The 20,130-nt window shown below is 35.0% G+C and overlaps 2 protein-coding genes across 2 annotated transcripts; one reads left to right on the top strand and one right to left on the bottom strand.

The window, feature by feature from the left end:
• Window positions 1-7,310: 7,310 nt before the first annotated feature.
• On the top strand, window positions 7,311-8,374 carry LOC148200853 (peptide methionine sulfoxide reductase-like). The gene is made up of 2 exons (XM_088111565.1): window positions 7,311-7,810; window positions 7,935-8,374. The coding sequence occupies exons 1-2, from the start codon at window positions 7,478-7,480 to the stop codon at window positions 8,190-8,192; spliced, it is 591 nt and encodes a 196-aa protein (XP_087967691.1). The 5' UTR covers window positions 7,311-7,477; the 3' UTR covers window positions 8,193-8,374.
• A 35-nt stretch (window positions 8,375-8,409) lies between these two features.
• Window positions 8,410-10,381, bottom strand: LOC148200852 (vignain). The gene is made up of 4 exons (XM_047302849.2): window positions 9,690-10,381; window positions 9,157-9,392; window positions 8,923-9,063; window positions 8,410-8,809 (listed from the first exon to the last, which is right to left on the bottom strand). Exons 1-4 carry the CDS (start codon window positions 10,135-10,137, stop codon window positions 8,546-8,548), a joined length of 1,089 nt encoding a protein of 362 aa, XP_047158805.1. The 5' UTR covers window positions 10,138-10,381; the 3' UTR covers window positions 8,410-8,545.
• Between the last annotated feature and the right edge of the window lie 9,749 nt (window positions 10,382-20,130).

Genomic DNA, 20,130 nt, shown 5'->3' with positions numbered 1-20,130 from the left:
ACATTAATCCCCCTTTTATAACAACCTATTGTTCTCAAGGTTGATATGTGGGTAAGCTCTCTTCATCTCATCTAGATCTTCCCACGAGTTGTCAGCATCCAACAATGAATCTTACTGCACTAAAACCTTAGAAATCTCTTTCCCATTTCTATTAATCACACAAACATCCAGAATCTTGTATACTAACATTATCGGACCAAGTTCATTTGTTGTTAGTGGTAGATGGAAGTATTACTGATTAAGATCACCCTAAAACTTTTTAATGAAGGAAATGTGAAATACTGGATGTATCTTTGCATAATTTGAACGCAACAATTTATAAGCAACATTCCTAACCTTCTTAATTATCTCGAATGGACCAAAATACCGAAGAATCAATTTTGGTTCTTTCTTAACACAATAGAATGTTGTCTATATGGCTATAATTTCACCAATGTGATCACATACCTCCGACTGTACATCCCTCCTTTATTTATCTGCCTACAGCTTCATATAGTTATGCAAAGATGTAGTTTTCCTTTAAGTTTTGTTAACACATCATCATGAGGTTTCGGGCAATCTTGGAGATCTATTGGATCATGCTCACTATGTTCATATCTGATCATGGAAGGTGATAATTTTCCATACATAGCCTGGTAAGAAGAGATGCCAATATTGTGATGGAACGAAGAGTTATACCAATACTGAGCCCATGGTAGCATATTCCTCCAACCTTAGTATGATGAAAGACAAAGCACCTTAAGTACATTTCTAAGGTTTTGTTTAAGTTCTCAGTTTGACCATCTGATTGTGGATGGTAAGTGGAGGTCATGGCTAGTGTGGTGCCTTGAGATTTAAATAATTGTTTCCAAAAATTGTTGATATATCCCGATCTGATACAATGAACTTTGGAAACCTATATAACTTAAGAATCTTTTGAATGAATGCATCCACTACTATTTTGTTATTAAAACTATGTTTCAATGGAATAAAATGAGCAAACTTTGATAATATATCACTTACTACCATGATATTAAAGTACTTGTGATATATGGATAGGGAAGTTATGAAATCTATCGTTATGTCCTCCCAAAGTTTGGAATGGGAAGTGGTTGAAGAAATCTAACTAGTAAGAACTGAGTAATCATAACTTGTTGACAAATAACACATTCTTGAACAAACTTTTTGATATCTTCCCTAATTTTGTCCCAGTAAATTGAGAACTAATTCTAGCAATTGCTTGCGTTGTTTCAGTATGCCTTCCTACTTTAGGTGAATGAAATTCATTCGTGACCGTCTTTATTAAGGTGTCATCTCTTGGTAGCATAATTCTCCCTTTCCATGTGAGGACATCTTGCTGAACTGAATAATCTCCCTTCCTACCAACATTGTTAAGACAATTTTCATAAATTTTCATCAATGATTGATCATTTTTTGTTGCAACAACTATTGTTTTAAGCCATGTGCTTGAAGGTTCTGACCAAGCCATAGAAAGGCTCCTAGATAGAGCATCAACATCTTTATTTTCCTTTCTTGGGGAGTGTTGGATTGTGAAGTCATACCCAATGAATTTGGGTAACCATTGTTGTTGCTCAAGTGTTTGAAGAGTTTGATAGAAAAGCTCTTTCAGACTTTTTTGGCCAGTCTTAATAATGAACTTGTGACCCAACAAGTAATGTTTGAACTTAGATAAAGCTTCAATTATAACATAGAACTCTCCAGCACACGCAAATTGCTTCTGCATTCTCATGGACTACATCTTTGAAAAGTAAGCAATAAGATGTCTATTTTGGCTTAAGATAGCTCCTATGTCTATTTCTAACGTAAAAGGTTCAACAAAATTAGATATAGCTAGCATAGGAGCAGTTGTAAGGGTTGACTTTAATTCTTCAAAATCTTTTTCTACTGAAGTTGACCTTTTAAACGAATCTTTCTTGAGTAAATCTGTGAGGGGGCAACAATATGAACATAACCTTTAAGAAAGCGACTATAATACCATGTTAACCTTAAGAATCCTCTTAATTGTTTTGAGCTTGTGGATTTATGCCATTTGTTCACTGCTTGAAGCTTCTCAATATCTATTGCTACTCCATCTCTTGACAATGTATGGCCTAAATAACCAATCTGTTGTACTCCAAAAGTACACTTGGAGAATTTAGGAAAGAAATGATGTTGTTTGAGAATACGAATACTATCTCCAGATGTTATAGGTCATCCTTCCAATTAGTGCTATAGACTATAATGTCATCGAAAAAACCTAACACAAACTTCTTCAAGAAATCCCTAAAAAAATTTGATTTATTAAGAATTAAAAGGTTGTCGGTGCATTGGATAACCCAAATGGAATTACTAACCATTCATACAAGCCCTGATGCATTTTAAAAGAGATTTTATGTCTATCCTCCTAATTGAATAGAATTTAGTGATATCTTAATATGTTAAATCCAATTTTGAGAAGTAACATCTCCATACAACTTGTCAATTAGTTTTTCAACTGTAGGAATAGGGAAGCTATCCTTAATAGTGATGGCATTTAGTGCTCTATAGTCAGTGGATACTCTCCAAGTTTGGATGATTATCTCTTTTGACCAAAATAATTGGGGACGATAATAAGTTGCTGCTAGTTTGGATGATTATCTCTTTTGACATGCTTTCTACCAGTTTCTCAATTTCCTTTTTCTGTTTGTGTGGATATCTATATGGCTTCACTTTAATTGTCTTTAACCCCTCTAACAAAGGAATTGAGTGGATATGAGTTATGGATAATGGTAAACCATTGAGAGTGTATGTAATAAGATGGCTAATTATGGTTATAAGTTATCCAACAATTCTAACAAAGGAAGAGCATGAGTCTCTTCCTGAATAACTTGCATGTTATACACTTTAGTAATAACATTTGTATGAACCATTCTCATGATATGATGTAGTTGAGTTGCGGTAGTTAAGTTGTCACTTTCTCCTTACAATGTAGTGAATCTTCCTTCATGTAAAAATTTGATTTGTAGCGACTCATAATCAGCCAAATGAAGCCCAATTGTCTTCATCCAACTTGCCCCTAAAATCAGATCCGCACCTAAATTGGGAAGTAAAAACACTAGCAGTGTAAATTATTCCTTTTGCATGTAGTATTAACTATTGAATCAACTCTTCAGATTCCATATAGTTACCATTTCCCACATTCACTTTGAATATTGAAGCTTTTTCAATTGGAAGTTTCAAAAAATTAGCAAGGTTGTAAGAAGTTATCTAAGCTACCACCGTTAATCAACAACACTTTTAAAGGCAAAGTTCCTACATGAGCCATAAATTTAATAGTACTCACTCCCAAATGATGATCATCAATATTTTGTAACTTTATTTCTTTTTCCTCATGCATTGCATTTAGTTTGGAAAGAATCTTAATCTCCAAGTTGTAATACATACCATTGTCTCTTAGGGCACTTATGATTTATGATTGAAGAAAAACTAACAAAGGTCTTTCTCTCTTCTCAATTAAATTACATTTCTGATGGACTTATCCTTTTCACATTAGAATTTTTCATTGGTAGTCTTGGAAGAGTAGCTAATAAAGGTGTTAATGTCACTTTGAACACAAATGAGGAATATATAAACCAAAATAAATATTAAGTTTTATTTTTACTATAGTTAAAACACGGTCTACAATAAGCAGTTATTTTTAAGGAAAATTATGTGTTCATATTATATGTAATTATAATATCATATAAAAATTAGGCTTATATTTTGGCTACGGTCATTATTTAAAATATATTTTTTAATTTTTTAACTAACTTAGTATTTAATTTTATTGTTAATAGATTGACGTTATTATTAGTTTCATCTTTTATTTCTTCTTTTATAATTTTTTTTAACTCAATATTCAATTTATTTTTAGAAAGAAAAAAAAAACAAGTTAATTAAAAAGTTAAAAAAGTTGGTAAGTAAGAATGAATTAATAGATAAGTTACCGACTAGAAAGTGAGAGTTCCTCCCTGCACCTCACCCATATCAGCCTGCACCTCCCAAAAGACGTTTTTATCCTTTATTTATTAAATTCTGAAAAAGTTTAATGATGATTCAACCCATCTTCTTGTTATTTACTGCTGGACCTTTTTTGGCGCTTTCCAAAACCATACCCACAATACGCCGGTGGCTCACAACAACCAAACTGAACAAACAAAATGAGAAAGTCATTCTTGCGGCCACCAGTGAGGCCCACGATGAACGTGTGACGAAGAGGTAAGCGTAGAGCACCTATTGACGCGGTACAACGACCCCAAGGCGGAGACCAGCGCCACGAAGATGTCGTCAACTAGAAACGGCACCTGCAAGGCCTTCTGGCAGTCGGAGCCACCGCGAATGTGGATGTAAGCGGAGTAAGCCACGACGGCCATGCCCAAAGAAAGAAAAAAAAACCCTAAACCGCAATTCCAACTGCGATGAACGTCAACGCAGTTCCATATACGGCAAGCATCAACCGCAGTTCCATGTGCGGCGAGCGTCAACCGCACTTCTAAGTGCGGCTACCATGAACCACATCTCCAACTTCGGCCGCCTCTCAACCGCACTTCCAAGGTCTTCGCCACCAACAAAAATAGTATGTGAGAATGAAGTGCGACAAGTAAAACTGGGGAGGAGGGGAGGAAGGGAGAGGAAGTACTCCGCGAGAAGAGAGAAAAAAGAAAGGGGTGTAGGATTTGAGAACATGAAATGAGGCAAAGATTAACAGAAAGATTGACAGAGAAAGAAGGAGAAAAAAGGGTGTAGGGTTTGGGGAAGAGAGGCAGAGAATGGAGGGTTTGGTGTTTTTTTCTAATTGTTGAATGGGTCAAATAAAGAAAACAATCAAAAGATTAAAGGGGCACAGTTGGAAATATGAAAAAATAAGGAAGTGTAAGATGAGATGAGTGAGGTGTAGAGAGAATCACTCTTAAAAAATAAAAGGAACTATCATCTCATTTCCTAACAAAACAACAAATGAGAAGCTATTTAAATAAAAATAAATATTTAATTGTAATAAGTATTTAAAAGTTAATGAAACAAGAATTTTCAATAAAAAATTATTAAAACATTTAATTGTAAAGTATTTAAAAGTTAATTAAGTTTAAAAATTAATAAAAAGAATTATTTTACAGCAGTTTATATATATATATGGGTTTACTAACGCGCGTACGCCTGTTTTTCATTTGGTACATTTTAGCAATGGGTACCGGATTTTAGTAGACAAAAATACCTTTATATATCATGGATTCTAAGTTTTAAGGTTAAGGGTATTTTAATAATTTTCATTCTCAAAACTTAAAAAAAAAAAAAGAAACCCCCCAAACCCTTACTCACCTCTCTCATTACTCTCAATCCTTTCTCTTTCATCTCTCACTCCAACCTTTTCTCTGTCATTCCTACTATAGCTCCAATTGAAAAAATCAGACAATTTGCCTTTGTAAAGAGTTGAGTCATTGACATATTCACCTTCAGGCAAAGGTTCATTCAAGATCTCTTCAATTTCACCATCTTCACTAACCTCTCTAATTTCATCATGTGCATATGTTGAATCAACATCTCTAAAAAAAAACCCTCTAGGCCAATTACCAATTCTTTTGGATGTCATTATGCTTGTGAAAATTAGATAAAATTATATACGACAAAAATTATAAAATGAAAACTTATTATAAAGTCATTTTTTGTAAGAAATTGTTTAAGAACGAGTGTTTCTGATTTTTTCCAGGCCACAACGAGTATTTCTGATTTTTTCCAGGTCAATTACTAATTCCTTTATGGTTGTGAAAATTGGATAAAATTAGATAAGACAAAAATTATAAGATGAAAACTCATTATAAAATCATTTTTTTGTAAGATTGTTTAACGGCAAGTGTTTTTGATTTTTTCAATTGGGGCTACAATAGGGATGACAGAGAAAAGATTAGAGTGAGAAAGATGAAAGAGAAAGAGTTGAGGAGAGTTACTCCCTACACCATCACACATTGCTTCCTACACCACCACACTTTTTTTAAATTCCAAAATTATCCTTCATATTCTAAAATATCCTACACCTCCTCCTTTTCTCTGAACGGATGTCGACATCCGTTGAAGAAAAAATTCTTCAACGGATGTGCCACATCCGTTACGTTTAGTTTTCTTTTTTAAGTTTTTAGTTTTTTTAAGTTTTTAGTTTCTTTAAGTTTTTTAATTATTTACCTTTTTTAAAAATTATTACTTAGTTATTTATAAATTAATTTTATATTTTATAATAAAATTATTATTATTAATTTAATTTATGTATTATTATTTTAAATAATAATTAAAATACTTTTTAAAAATTTATTAAAACGCATTGAAGTTTTATTCTTTTTAAAGTTTTTAGTTTTTTATTTTATTATATTTTAAATTAATATATAAATATTATTTAATTTTTTTAAAATTATTATTTAATTAATTATAAATTAATTTTATTTTATTTAATAAAATAATTATATTAATTTAATTTATGTATTATTATTTAAATAATAATCATAGTTTTAAAAGTTTTATTAAAACGGATTAAATAATAATCATAGTTTTAAAAGTTTTATTAAAACGGATGTGGCAATCCGTTAACGGATGTCGCCACATCCGTTGAAGATTTTAAAAATTTATTAAATCGGAAAGTTTTTTCTTTTTAAATTTTCAGATTTTAATTTATTATATTTTAAATTAATATATAAATATTATTTAATTAATTTAAAATTATTAATTAATTATTTATGAATTAATTTTATTTTATTTAATAAAATAATTATTATTAATTTAAGTTATATATTATTATTTAAATAATAATCAAAGTAGTTTTAAAAGTTTTATTAAAACGGTTGTGGCAATCCGTTAACGGATGTCGTCACATCCGTTGAAGATTTTTTTTTTTTTAAATAAAAACAATAAATTAAAATATAGGATTTGTGAATGGACGGATGTCAACATCCGTTGAAGGTAAAACGGATGTCAACATCCGTTGAAGGTAAAACGGATGTTGATATCCGTTTTAGAGAAGGGCAAAATTGGTATGGGGTGGTGCAGGAAGCATTCGGTGGTGGTGGAGGGAGCAACTGCGAGAGTTGAGTTGAGAGGAATGAGAGGTGAGTAAGTGTTTGGGGTTTTTTTTTTTTTTAGTTTTTAAGAATGAAAATTATTAAAATACATTTAACCTTAAAACTAAGAATCCATTGTATATAAAGATATTTTTGTCTACTAAAATATACCAACTGAAAAAACAGACGTACCCGCGTTAGCAAACCTATATATATATATATATATATATATGTAATAAATTTTTGATACCCTCAATTGATGTCATATGATGCAACCACCCAAATTGATAGCCTAGTTTCATTTTCATTCCTATCCCGTTTCGTTTCATCGGTGACTTTTTGTCGTTATTAAAATCAATGAAGTAAGATTCGTTTTTGCTCCATCTTCTTATCTTAAGGCCTTAATCTGTGCCACCACTGGTGAAGCGAAGTGAACTACGATGGCTGCCACTGGAGGTGATGAGGGTCACAACAACCCTGCTCTTGACCCGGATTTGGATATTCCGGATACTCCGGATCTCCAGTTCGCTGAGTTCGGATCGGGTTGTTTCTGGGGAGCGGAGTTGGCCTTTCAGCGAATTGTGGGAGTGGTAAAGACCGAGGTCGGATATACTCAGGGCCACACACCTGACCCAGATTACAAACTGGTTTGCACAGGAACCACTAACCACGTTGAAGTGGTTCGGGTTCAGTTCGACCCGAAGGTTTCCCCCTACACGGATCTGCTTGCTCTGTTTTGGTCTCGACATAACCCAACTTCCATCAACCGCCAGGTAAGTAAATTACGCGAATATGAACATGCAGCTAATAAATTTTAAGTTTTTCTTTTTAATTATATTATTTATGATAATATTATGTTATATTTTTGGTTGTTTATTCTGTATGAATAAATCTCAGGGCAACGATGTGGGTGCACAGTATAGATCAGGAATATACTACTACGACGAACAACAGGCTCATTTAGCCCAGGAATCGAAAGAAGCAAAACAGTTGGAGTTGAAGGAGAAGATTGTGACAGAAATTCTTCCAGCTAAGAGGTTTTACAAAGCAGAGGACTACCATCAGCAATATCTGGAGAAGGGTGGAGGAAAAGGTGAATGCAACAAACAGTCAGCAGAAAAAGGTTGCTCTGATCCCATCAGGTGCTATGGCTGATCATGGATCAATTCTGATGATTTTCTTGCTACACATTTCATCATGTCTAGCTTCTATCAGTCATCTAATGCGTGTTCCAATATAACAGTCTATCCAAAAATAAAATGTCATTTTGTATCTTCAAAGTGATCATATCATATACTTTTTTTATAAATGTTTTAAATCTATATCTTTGCATTCAACTCTTTGCTATAAGGAAGGGTACATGCGAAACTGCTAGCAGTCCAATCAAATTAAAACATTTATTTCTATGCGATGTAATATATCGATGGATACATTCGCATTCAATCTTAGATAAAAATTAAAAAACAACAACTAAGACTTATATGAGAGTTTGATTTTGTAGAAGGCTTTCAAAGTTCATCTTTCGGAGATGAGAAAGATCCTGTTGGATTGTCAGAGGAATTTTTGATTGGATAGGAAGCCATCATGGCTATGCCACAAAGTCCCTCCTTTTTAGATATGTTCCTTTGCATTCTGATGTAACCATGTTCTCCCCATTCTGGTCCCCAAGAGTTTCTCACTATCCAATAATTAGTCCCATCAACCGTTGTTCCATATCCCACAATCGCCACACCATGATTTAGATCCGTGTTACAGTCACCCGTAAACACTCCCTGCAAATTTTTTTATATAAAATTAGGATAGTTTCAGTATTGACACCTAATAGTTAAATTATAGCAACATACTTATAGTAACATGTTAAGTGGTAAGCATACTAGATATTTACCTCAGAGTAGAACTGGAAATCAGATCCCCCAGCATCAATGGCTACAGAAACAGGTTGGTTGGCGACAGCTTTGAGCAGTGCATTTTCATCGTTCACAGGGACATTTTCATGACCATCAATTGACACAGCTAGGTCATTCACCTACCACATGAAAGATTTTTGGCACTTTAGTTTCTAAAGTTATCTAATAATTATAGTGGTTTCATTGGAAAATATGTTTGGCCTAACATGCACCTTTGCTGCATCACACGTTCCTTCTTGTGCTGTGTATGGATAATTGCTTTCTGTTGTTATGCCTCCCTTCTGTTTGATGAACTCAAAAGCAGATTCCATCAACCCACCATTACATCCTTGGTTTTCTTCTTTGTCACAATCGACCAACTCTTGTTCAGACAATGACACCAACTTATTTGTCTTGATTTGGTTAATGCCTTCAACAGCTACAACAGTTGAAAACGCCCAGCAGCTACCTACACAAGACAAAGAAAACAATGTTATTAGAAGCTATAGCCTATGTGAGGACATAAAATCAATTTATATATAGCACGCCGTAGTAGACTGAAATATATCTTTGAGAGTACCAAACAATATGATTACACAAAACCCACCTTATGCAGCTTTCACTCAATAACAACAGTTTTATCCCAATAGATGAATTCAGCTATATAGATCATACAGTGCCATTAAACTCGATTAAAAGCTAATTATCAGACATTATTCAACTAGTTTGAGCTCTATGATTAATGAGTGGTGATCATTAAGCTTACCACATTGGCCCTGATCTTTCACATTAGTGACAGCACCTTTCTTCCTCCAATCCACTGAAGCAGGAACACTCCCAACCTTCTCATACATGAAGGTCCCGCTCCCATGTTGCGTGCCTCGGAACATTTTGTGGTGATTAACCTTTGAGCCTGCATAGGTACTCCTGAATTCATGGTTGGTCATGTCAGCGAACTTGTTCAGTTTCAGCTTATAAGGCTTATCCATCTTGTTAGTGTTATGCACATGCATAACATTTGCTTTGAACACGTTAAACCGTTTGTGCTTCTCACTGAGGCTTCGCGAAACCGTGTGGTGACTCCTCCATCTCTCGTACAAGTCCCACAAGCTTTCCTCGGACGCCAAATCCTTCTCATGAAAATCAAAGCTATTGGCCACTCCGAGAACCAAAGAAAGGGACAGAACAACCCACAAGAGCTTCTTCATTGCCATGTTTGTGTTTGGAATCAATAAACCGAATGGAAGATGGGAAGGGAAGGGAGCAAAGGAGGGTTTATATAGGGAAACGAAAGTTAACTAGTGAGAAGAAAACAAAAGCAATAATAAATAAACGAGGAAGTTACGTGTTCCTTATGGGCATCAACAATGAGCAATCATGAAGATACCAAACTGTGGCATGCACTCAGAGAATTGTGTAGAACAGATGTAAGTGTTTGTGTTGCTCAAGAATGGAAGCCAAAGGATTGAATATAGTGAATGAAACTGAGGAAGGAAACCTGACAAATTTTCCTTTTGTGTTATTTTTAAGAATATTGTGTGTTAGGTGCCGACCCTGAAGCTGAGACACAGTTTTGGTCATTCAATCTGTTATCGTATGCTTCAAGAATCATCTTTCTCTTGCATGCTGATCACGCTATCAGTTTAACAAGGGATTGTGCAAGTTGGGTGAAGCATTATTCTGAAAACTCTAAAACACTGTGATAACTGATTTTATGATATAATATAACGGAAGTGACTTTTTGAAAGTGTGAAAATATATCCGAAAGGTAAGAGTTTTGAGGTGCTACGCACCATAAAGTGCTGTCTGAAACAATATATTTCTGTATAAAGCTAGTCTTGTACACTTCTAACTTCTGATTAGTAATCTAACTCACGCATTTGTTGTTATTAAATGTAAAACGTGGAAACAAAAACTGACGTGTCAGTTATTGAACGTTCAAAATCCATTTATACAAAGATGTATACTCTGATACTTAAAACCGTTGTTATGAATTTAAGTATGTCTCTCGGTCTCATGTTGAGTAAAATTCAGAAAATTGGTATAAAGAAAAATCTTACAAATTTATTTTAAATGATTTTGCTAAGAATATTATCTTGCACTTTTCTACGGATTGATTTATAATTTATTGCTTTCGAATTTTCTTAATTTACTTTTTTAAAGAGTTGTTTAGTTTTACATTGGTTTATCCTGTTCAAATAAATCACAGACTGTAAAGGTCAAATTTGAGAGAGAGTGTATAGAAATAATTTATAGAGATGATTATAAATCTAAAATTATATAATGAAAATTTGGTAAGTTAATTTGACAAATACCTAGAATTTGTTATTTGAATTTGGCAAAGGTTGTATTCTGCAAAAGAACGTAAGAACATTTTTTATTTATGGATCAGCGGTTATCATTTGAGTTGAGATTCTAGGATGACGTTCTTGCTTGTTGTAAAGGATTACAATAGCGTAATGCGTTATGCATCACAAATTATTTGTGATTTAGCCTTTATTATTGTGTAGACTTTTGGGTGAAGTATTCGCTGATGTTGTCAATTTTTTTTATCTTTGATATTCTTTTTCGTAGAAGGATTAGATCCATCGCGTGCATTCACAAAATATTTTCTTCTTCTTTTCTTAATTTTTCAAACCTTTTATTATTAAAAGTACTTTCCGTCTTTCTACCTCACCTGTTACAATTTACAAGCTCTGGCTCAAAAGTTAAGCTTTCACGCTCTTTTAGATGTCCACACTCCGAACTTCCATAGAGCCATAACCTCCAATCAATTGGAGAAATTTTAAATTTATTAAATTATTAGTCTTTTATATATATATATATATATATATATATATATATATATATATATATATATATATATATATATATATTCTTCCTAGTTAATCTTGTACAAATTTAACTACTTTTTTATCTAAGTATTCTAATTATTCCTAGTATCAATCCTAAACAACCGTCTACAAAATTTAACTCTCATTAGCTAAACAATAAAATGTTTTTAATTCTCTTCCGAATTTTTAAATATAATCAATGTTCTTTTACAAGTATAGATTCTCATAACTCTCAGTGAGAGGATAAATACAATACTGAAAACTTGCAAAGTTCTTTCTATTGTTATATGAACAGACTTAAATGATATACGCTTAAAAGAAAATAACATTGTAACGATATAGTGATAGTTCTTGTATTCTCTTGTGTGAGTTCTCCTTTTACAGTTTTTTTTTCGAGAGATGACCGTTACTTAGAGATAATGGACTTTGAAGATATGTACTTTTCTATGCCGTCGGAAGATAAATATTGATTTTATAGTTATAACTTATACGACTATGGTAGGACATAAAACATCATGAAACACTCTAGGAATGTCTTCCTATCTGACAACATCTTTTTGATCCTTGTGTAGTGCTTTTGAGCATACCTTGGTGTTATCAATATCTACACATATAAAGAGAAAAAAACAAAATATTTTAATGTGCACTAGTTTTATACTTAACACATCATGATTTGTCTTATATAAGTTTAGAAAGAATATTTTAGGTTTAACGTTTCGGTAGGTCCTATTTCGTCTAGAATCTCAAATAGGTCTTCTACTTGTTCGATGTCTCAATTGAATCCTTATTTTTGTAAAATTGAAACAAATAGAGGTCTTTCGTCAAATTGGGTAAATGGCGTTTAAGATGTCGTTACGTGGCATGCTGAGGGTATTATTTAATCTGACGTGTCATTAAAAACGTGTTTGAAATGTATTTTATATTAAAAATTGGAGTGCGAAATGGGGAAATCAAATTTAATTAAGGGAAAAGTAGGCAAAACAAATTAAATTAAGTGCAGCCCTTTCTTGAGAAATCGAAATCAGATTGGGGAAAGAAGATTGAGGCTTCGTATTAGGGTTCGTGGGAGAAAAAAAAGATGTTTTTGTTCGATTAGAAGCGGCAGGGTTCTTGGATGAAGAACATTGACTTGAAATAAGGCACTAAGGCACTAGAACTTCATCGTTGGAAAGTGGAAGAACAAAAGAAAATGGAAGAGGCACAATTAACTAAAGAAACAACATTGTCAATGGATGAGAAGGAGAAAGCAAAATGTGTAGCTACCATGGAAGAAGCATAAACATCTCCAAAAATTGTAGAGTTGGAAGCACGAATATAATGACTGTAGAATCTGGGCATAATAAGAAGACAACAAATATGTTTTCACACTGTCCCGCCAGGTACATAAATACACTATAGAGGAAATAGAAGAAGCAACAAATTTATTTTCAAACTCTCTCAAGGTTGGTGAAGGTGGTTATGGGCCAATCTACATATGTGAACTAGATCACACATCAATTGCAGTGAAGATATTGAAACCAGATGCAGCTCAGGGACAAGCACAGTTTCAGCAGGAGGTATGGAAAACGCAAGATTTCGAATTGCTGCAGAGATTGCCTCTTTCGGAGGGGCAACAAAAGAGCTCTTCCCTGGCCGCTAAGATTCTGAATTGCTGAAGAGATTGCAACTGGGCTCCTTTTCCTACACCAGACAAAACCAGAACCACTTGTGCACCGTGACTTGAAACCTGGGAATATTTTGTTTGTTCGTTTTTTCTCCCAATCTAATTTAGATATGTCAATGGCAAAGAAAGGGCTGCATTTAATTTAATTTATTTTGTCCACTTTGCCCTTAATTAAATTTGATTTTCCTTCTTTGTACTCCATTTTTAATACAAAATACACTTCACACACATTTTTAATGCCACGTCAGATTAAACAATACCCTCAGATGCCACGTAACTTTGTCCAATTTGACGGAAGACCTCTATTTGTTTCAATTTTACAAAAATAAGGACTCAATTGAGACACCGAACAAGTAGAGGAGGACCTATTTGAAATTCTAAACGAAAATAAAGACCTACCGAAACATTCAACCAATATTTTAATGTGCACAATGTCCAAACGCTAAACATCTCTAAGCTATATTTCGTTAAATGTTATTTATTGAACTTCAAAACTCTGAGATGCTAGATAGTCTATTCACTATAGACGATTTTGTCTTAATAATCTTCTAATTTTATATGTTTAGAAAATATTCATGCTAAACAAAATATGTTTATAAGGGTTTTGAAAGGATTTCAACAATGTTGATCAGAATCCAAGTGATTTGAAAATATTTTGAAAAAGCTGATCAAAGCATAAATTTTATCTTCATAAATCGTTTGCTCATATCATGATATAACATTTATGCATTTTCAAGTTATTAGAGCAAATGGATTTAAATGATATGTTTCATAGCATTTGTATCTTAGAGCTATTGATTTATAAATAAGTCTAGGAGATATATCTTATATCATTCTCATATCAACACTATAATGATTCAGTTACAATGATATATTTCATATCAGAGTAACTAAAAAGAATAAGTTTAAGTGATATCTCATAGCTTTCATATATCATAGTTATAAACATATGTTTAAATGATATCTTGTAGCTTTTGCATTAGAGCTCGTACAAATAAATTTTAAATGATGTTTCAAAGTGTTTATATCAGAGCTATATGAAGAATACATCTAAGTTATATCTTGTGGCATTATATGTTTCAGAGTTATGAACTGTATGAGCAAGATCAAATATGATTTATAATAGTGTTTGTCATAGACTCAACAAAAATACCAGATCAGATTATTCAATCATCAAATATTAATGATATATGACTTCCACAAGTCATTAATTGTCTATGCATGGCATGTGCGTATCAAAGCAGCATATGTCATGAATTATTTGAGTAAGCCTGTGTGTATCAAAGCATATGTGGTTAATGAAATACTATCAAAGCATATGATATGGCAACTGTATAAATAATATTAGAGCAAAAGAAAAGATAAAGACATTGCTTTCAAAGAGAATATATTCAATATTTTCAAAATGATTTCAAAACATAATATACTCCCCTTGACTCCTAGACTTCTCCTAATTCCCCATGAGTTAGACAACCTAATAGTATTTAGTATTCTTTCTCCCCTTTATTTGATAAAGATAAAAAATGTTAGGTTAAGACATCATTGCCAAGATGGTGATGGTAAAGGTGGTGGTTGGGTGTTTCACATTAACAGATGTCTTCCTGAGAATTCTTAGTACTCTTTTATTCACTCCAATGTACATCCACCTATGAATTCAATTCTACTTTTGAGTTTGTTATTTTGCTTTTGATTAGTTAGAATTTAGGTACTGATTTTGCTTTGTTTCAATTCTAAATTTTGTACTCAATTGCTTTCTGATGATAGTTGGACTAGGTTAGATTTAATTTTTGGTGCTGATTTACTTTCTCTGCAAGTTAAGGATTTTACATTTTGATTACAATTGTGTTTTGAATTCAGATGTTATCATTTTGCTGTTTTACCCTAGGTTTGATGTGTTTTACAGTGTTAAGTTTGTTGCTTTTGTTATTCAGTGTTCATATTTGATTTGTTCATTTCAATTTCCATGCACATATGTTTCTTTTGTTTTAGACACTCTTTGACTATGCATAGTTAGGTTTAATCTTTTCAGTACTTTAGTGTAGGTTTTATTTCTTTGCATTTAATTTCTTTATTTTTTCTTTTATACAGATTTGATTTCTTTACTCTTTTCTTTTTAATTTCTTTGTTTAATTTCTTTCCCCAACTTGCATTAGTAGTTTAGATAATTAGCACGATTAACTCTACATTTCAAAACTTAATTGTACCGAGTCCCAGGATTGATACCTAGATTATCCATATACTTCATTAGTGGGTAAACTTAGTTTGTTCTGATTTTGTGCGACCAAAATCAGTTTAACAAATGGCACCGTTGTCGGGGACTCGGCGAATTAGGTTTAGGAGTGTAGAGTCAGTCCTTGCATTTATATAGCTTGTATAGTTTTTCTTTTCTTTACTAGGTTTTTGCTTAGTTCTGTCTTAGAGGTCTCAGTGGTCTGATTGGTGTTCTTCTAGTGTGTATTTGGTAAGCATGGATCATTCCTCTGCATATGGTAATCATTTTTTCCCTTATAATTCTCAACCACAAAGTTTTGACCTGTTCTGTGAGCCTTTTATTGAGTATCCTTTGCAGCAACCACCACCACCATATTTTCAATCAATTTGTGAGCAGTCATCCTGGCCTATGCAACAACAACTGCCACATTTATATTGGGAGCAGTGTGTTGCACCATAGCAGGAGAATTTTCAGGCGTTGCAGCCATGGCAGGATCAATTCTGTGATCAATTGCAGCAGGGGATTCCAGCATCTGAATTTCAAGAGATGACCAATGAAGTGGCTGAATCAGTAGCAGTTGTCAAAAAGCTGACAGGGAGAACTGAAGAGGAGAAACGGGCAGCAACCAATGAAGCACCACTGATGGAAGCTGCTGCCCCAGAGTTTCAAGTGATTACATGTCCAACCACCTCTGTATACTCTAATCCTTCTTTCACTGATTCACATTCTGCTTTAGGTTCTGTTAATGCTAATTTTTTCTGATGAGTGATGATTGTATGGATGCATTTGTTGATATTTCTGAATGTGTATGTGAACCTTATGATGGTGATGAGAGTACTGAACCTCATTCTGAAATTGATTGTACTACTGATTTGAACTCTGATTTAAAAACTGAATCTACTGAACTTGAAGTACAAATTGATTTCAGAAAGTCTAAAGAGTATTTGAAAAAATGAGGGAAGCCGCTGACCATGTTTTGGTGCTTCAGTACTATGAAATGGATTTTGATGCTGATGTATGTGAGCATGATATTGATTTCACCGTGTTTGATCATGTGCACGATGTGCCTGTAGAAGTTGTTGATTTTAGTCATTGATTTGATCAATCTAATATCATGAATTCAGCATTTTCCATTGATAGAGTTCATATACCTGCATCTAGTGTTTTTGATGATTGCACAGATTTAAATGCACTTCTTGATGATGAATCTGATGCTCATGATGATAGATATGCAGTTTTTGATGATGTGAAAGTTGATATGGCTGATTTTGAAAATGCTTGTACTGATTTAGGATTAGAACTTGAACTTGAGTTTGCTGGGTTCTTAAATTCTTTAGAACTGAGTAATGAAAAACTCACTGCTTGCACATGTCTTGGGGATGGTTGTGAAATTTGTGAAGAAATCATTTCTGCCATATGTTCTGCTTCTAACTATTTTGCAGGTGTCAAGGAAGAGTTCATTATGTGCAAGCTGGATGGGAATGACCTGAAAAGGCAGCTGGTGAATCAAGACAACAGGTTTTCTCTGAATTGAATATTCGAATTGATATAAAGGAGGTTCAACCTCATTTTAATGTTTTTGATATGTTTAAAGTTGAACTCATAAAAGCTGCATTGAATAGTGTCCCTGTCATGCCTATGCATTCTCACACTTGTGATTCAGAACTTGAAATAGAACACATTGACATACCTGTGGCTGTTCACTGTCCTTGCACTAACATCAATTTCTATGATAGATTTAATAATGTAGTTGGTGTTTTGGTAAAGGATAGTGAGGTTAATTTTGAGGAGCCAGAACAGGTTTTCTCTAAACTTGAACTTCCTGTTTGTTTGGGTGATATACAAATTAATGTTGATGATCTTGTGCATGTTGAATCTGAGAAACTCTTGCCTTATCAACCTGGAGGAGAAGCCAATGGAGCTCTCGGCGTGTTCGGTGGAGGGGCTGACATCCACGAAGACCTTGAAGTTGAAAGGCAGAATTGGTGACAGAGAGGTCATAGTGTTGATCGACAGGGGTGCCAGTCACAACTACATTAGTAAAGGGGTGACGGAGGAGCTAAGGCTACAGGTGGCAGATACACCGACTTACTCCGTAAGCTTAGGCGATGGGTATAAAAAATTCACCAGGGCCGCTGTGAAAGGGTGATTGTGCGATTGGAGGGGGTCGACGTGGAGGAGGAATTTTATGTGTTTGAGTTAGGGGGAGTTGACGTGATTCTAGGCTTTGCATGGCTGGCGAAACTGGGAGAGGTGAGAACGAATTGGGGTAAAATGACGATGGAGTATTTAGTAGGAGATAAGAAGATTCAGATAAAAGGCGATCCAACCTTAGCGCGCCAACTGGTGAAACCAAAGAGCCTTTTGAAGGTAGTGGATGCTGAGGCATGGGCGGTGGTTTGGAATCTGTGTGTAGTGGAGACAGAGGAAACACGTGAGTGGGAAGCTGATTTGACGGGAGAGCAGAGTCGTGAACTGGGGAACCTGCTACACACGCACTATCGCCTATTTCGCAACATGCAAGGCCTGCCTCCGACACGTAGCAAGGAGCACCGTATTCAGCTAAAGGAAGGTGTCGACCCAATAAATGTGCGCCCATACAGATATCCGCATCTCATGAAAAGCGAGATTGAGCGTCAGGTAGAAGATATGCTTCAGGCGGGGATTATCAGGCCCAGTTCGAGCCCATTCTCTAGTCCGGTCATCCTTGTGAAGAAGAAGGATGGGAGCTGGCGCTTTTGCGTTGATTATCGAGCTCTAAACAAAGCCACAGTCCTAGACAAGTTCCTCATACCTGTGATTGAGGAATTATTGGACGAATTGAAGGGGGCACGATACTTCTCGAAGATCAATTTGAAGTCTGGTTACCACCATATTAGAATGGAAGAAGGTGATGTGCACAAGACTGCATTTCGAACACATTAGGGTCATTTTGAGTTTCTGGTAACGCCCTTTGGTCTCATGAATGCACCAGCTACTTTTCAAAGCACTATGAACAGCTTGTTGCAGCCATATCTTAGGAGGTGGGTGTTGGTGTTCTTTGATGACATCCTCGTTTACAGCCCAACGTGGGCCGATCATTTGGAGCAATTGGGTATGGTGTTGCAACTGTTAGAGCAGGAAGGATGGATGGCAAACCAAAAGAAGTGTGAGTTCGGGAGAAGGAAGATCCGTAACCTGGGTCACCAAATTTCATAACAGGGTGTTGAGATGGATAGTGAGAAGACAAAGGCAGTCATGGAGTGGGATGAGCCGAGAACCTTAAAAGCCTTGAGAGGCTTCCTGGGATTGACCGGATACTATAGGCGTTTTGTAGCTGGATATGGTAAGTTGGCAAAACCTTTGACAGAGTTACTTAAAAAGGGCAAGTTTGAATGGACAACAGAGGCGCAGACGACTATGGTTAACTTGAAGGCTGCAATAACTTCCGGCCCAGTCTTAGCTTTACCCGATTTCAATCAGGAATTTCACATTGAGTGCGACGCTTCAGGAGGAGGGCTGGGAGCTGTCCTAACCCAAAACAGAAGACCCATTGCTTTTTATAGCAAGGCTTTATCTGAGGGGTCCTTGAGCAAATCAATATATGAGAAGGAGCTGATGGCTTTGGTTTTAGCCATCAACATTGGAGGCCATACCTGGTGGGAAGAAGGTTCACGGTGCACACCGATCAGCGTAGCTTGAAGTACTTGATGGAGCAAAGAATTACCACACAAAACCAGCAAAACTGGTTGGCAAAACTTATGGGGTATGATTTCGAGATTGTTTACAAAAAAGGGACCACCAACAGGGCTGCAGATGCTATTTCAAGGAGAGATGAGGAGGAAACGGAGGAGAAAGAGCTTCGGGCGATATCCAAGCTGTTCTGGCCAGATTTCCAGGAACTTTTAAAAGAAGTGGAGAAGGACGAGACATTAAAAAAATTGATAGCCAATCTACAGAAGGATCCCAACTCGCATGCTTCGTATACCTTGGAGAGTGATAGGCTGCATTATAAGAGGAGGATGGTATTATCTGCGAGTTCGGCATGGATTCCCAAATTACTCGCTGAATTCCACGTGACCAAGACGGGGGGCATTTAGGTGTGTACAGGACGTACCGAAGGATAGCCCAATCCTTGCATTGAGTAGGCAAGAAGAAGATGATTACAGAGTATGTTGCTAGTTGTGTTGTGTGTCAGCAACATAAATACATGACAACATCTCCTTAGGGGCTATTACAGCCATTACCAATACCTTAAGTCGTGTGGGAGGAGATAAGCTTGGATTTTATTGTGAAACTGCCCAAATCGCAAGGGTATGATGCTATCTTGGTAGTTGTAGATAGATTGAGCATGTATGCCCATTTTGTGGCATTGAAACATCCCTTCTCAGCTAAAATCGTAGCCGAGATATTCACCAGGGAAATCATTAAACTGCATGGCATTCCAGTTTCCATCGTAAGTGATCGAGACCCGTTGTTTTTTAGCATATTTTGGAGGGTGATATTCAAGGCACAAGGC

Source organism: Vigna umbellata, chromosome 4 (genome assembly GCF_029865625.1).
Source record: "Vigna umbellata cultivar VRB3 chromosome 4, Vumbellata_1.0, whole genome shotgun sequence".
NCBI classification, from domain to species: domain Eukaryota; kingdom Viridiplantae; phylum Streptophyta; class Magnoliopsida; order Fabales; family Fabaceae; genus Vigna; species Vigna umbellata.
The sequence above is the reverse complement of the archived record's forward strand: the minus strand, read 5'-3'. Positions and strand labels throughout refer to the sequence as shown.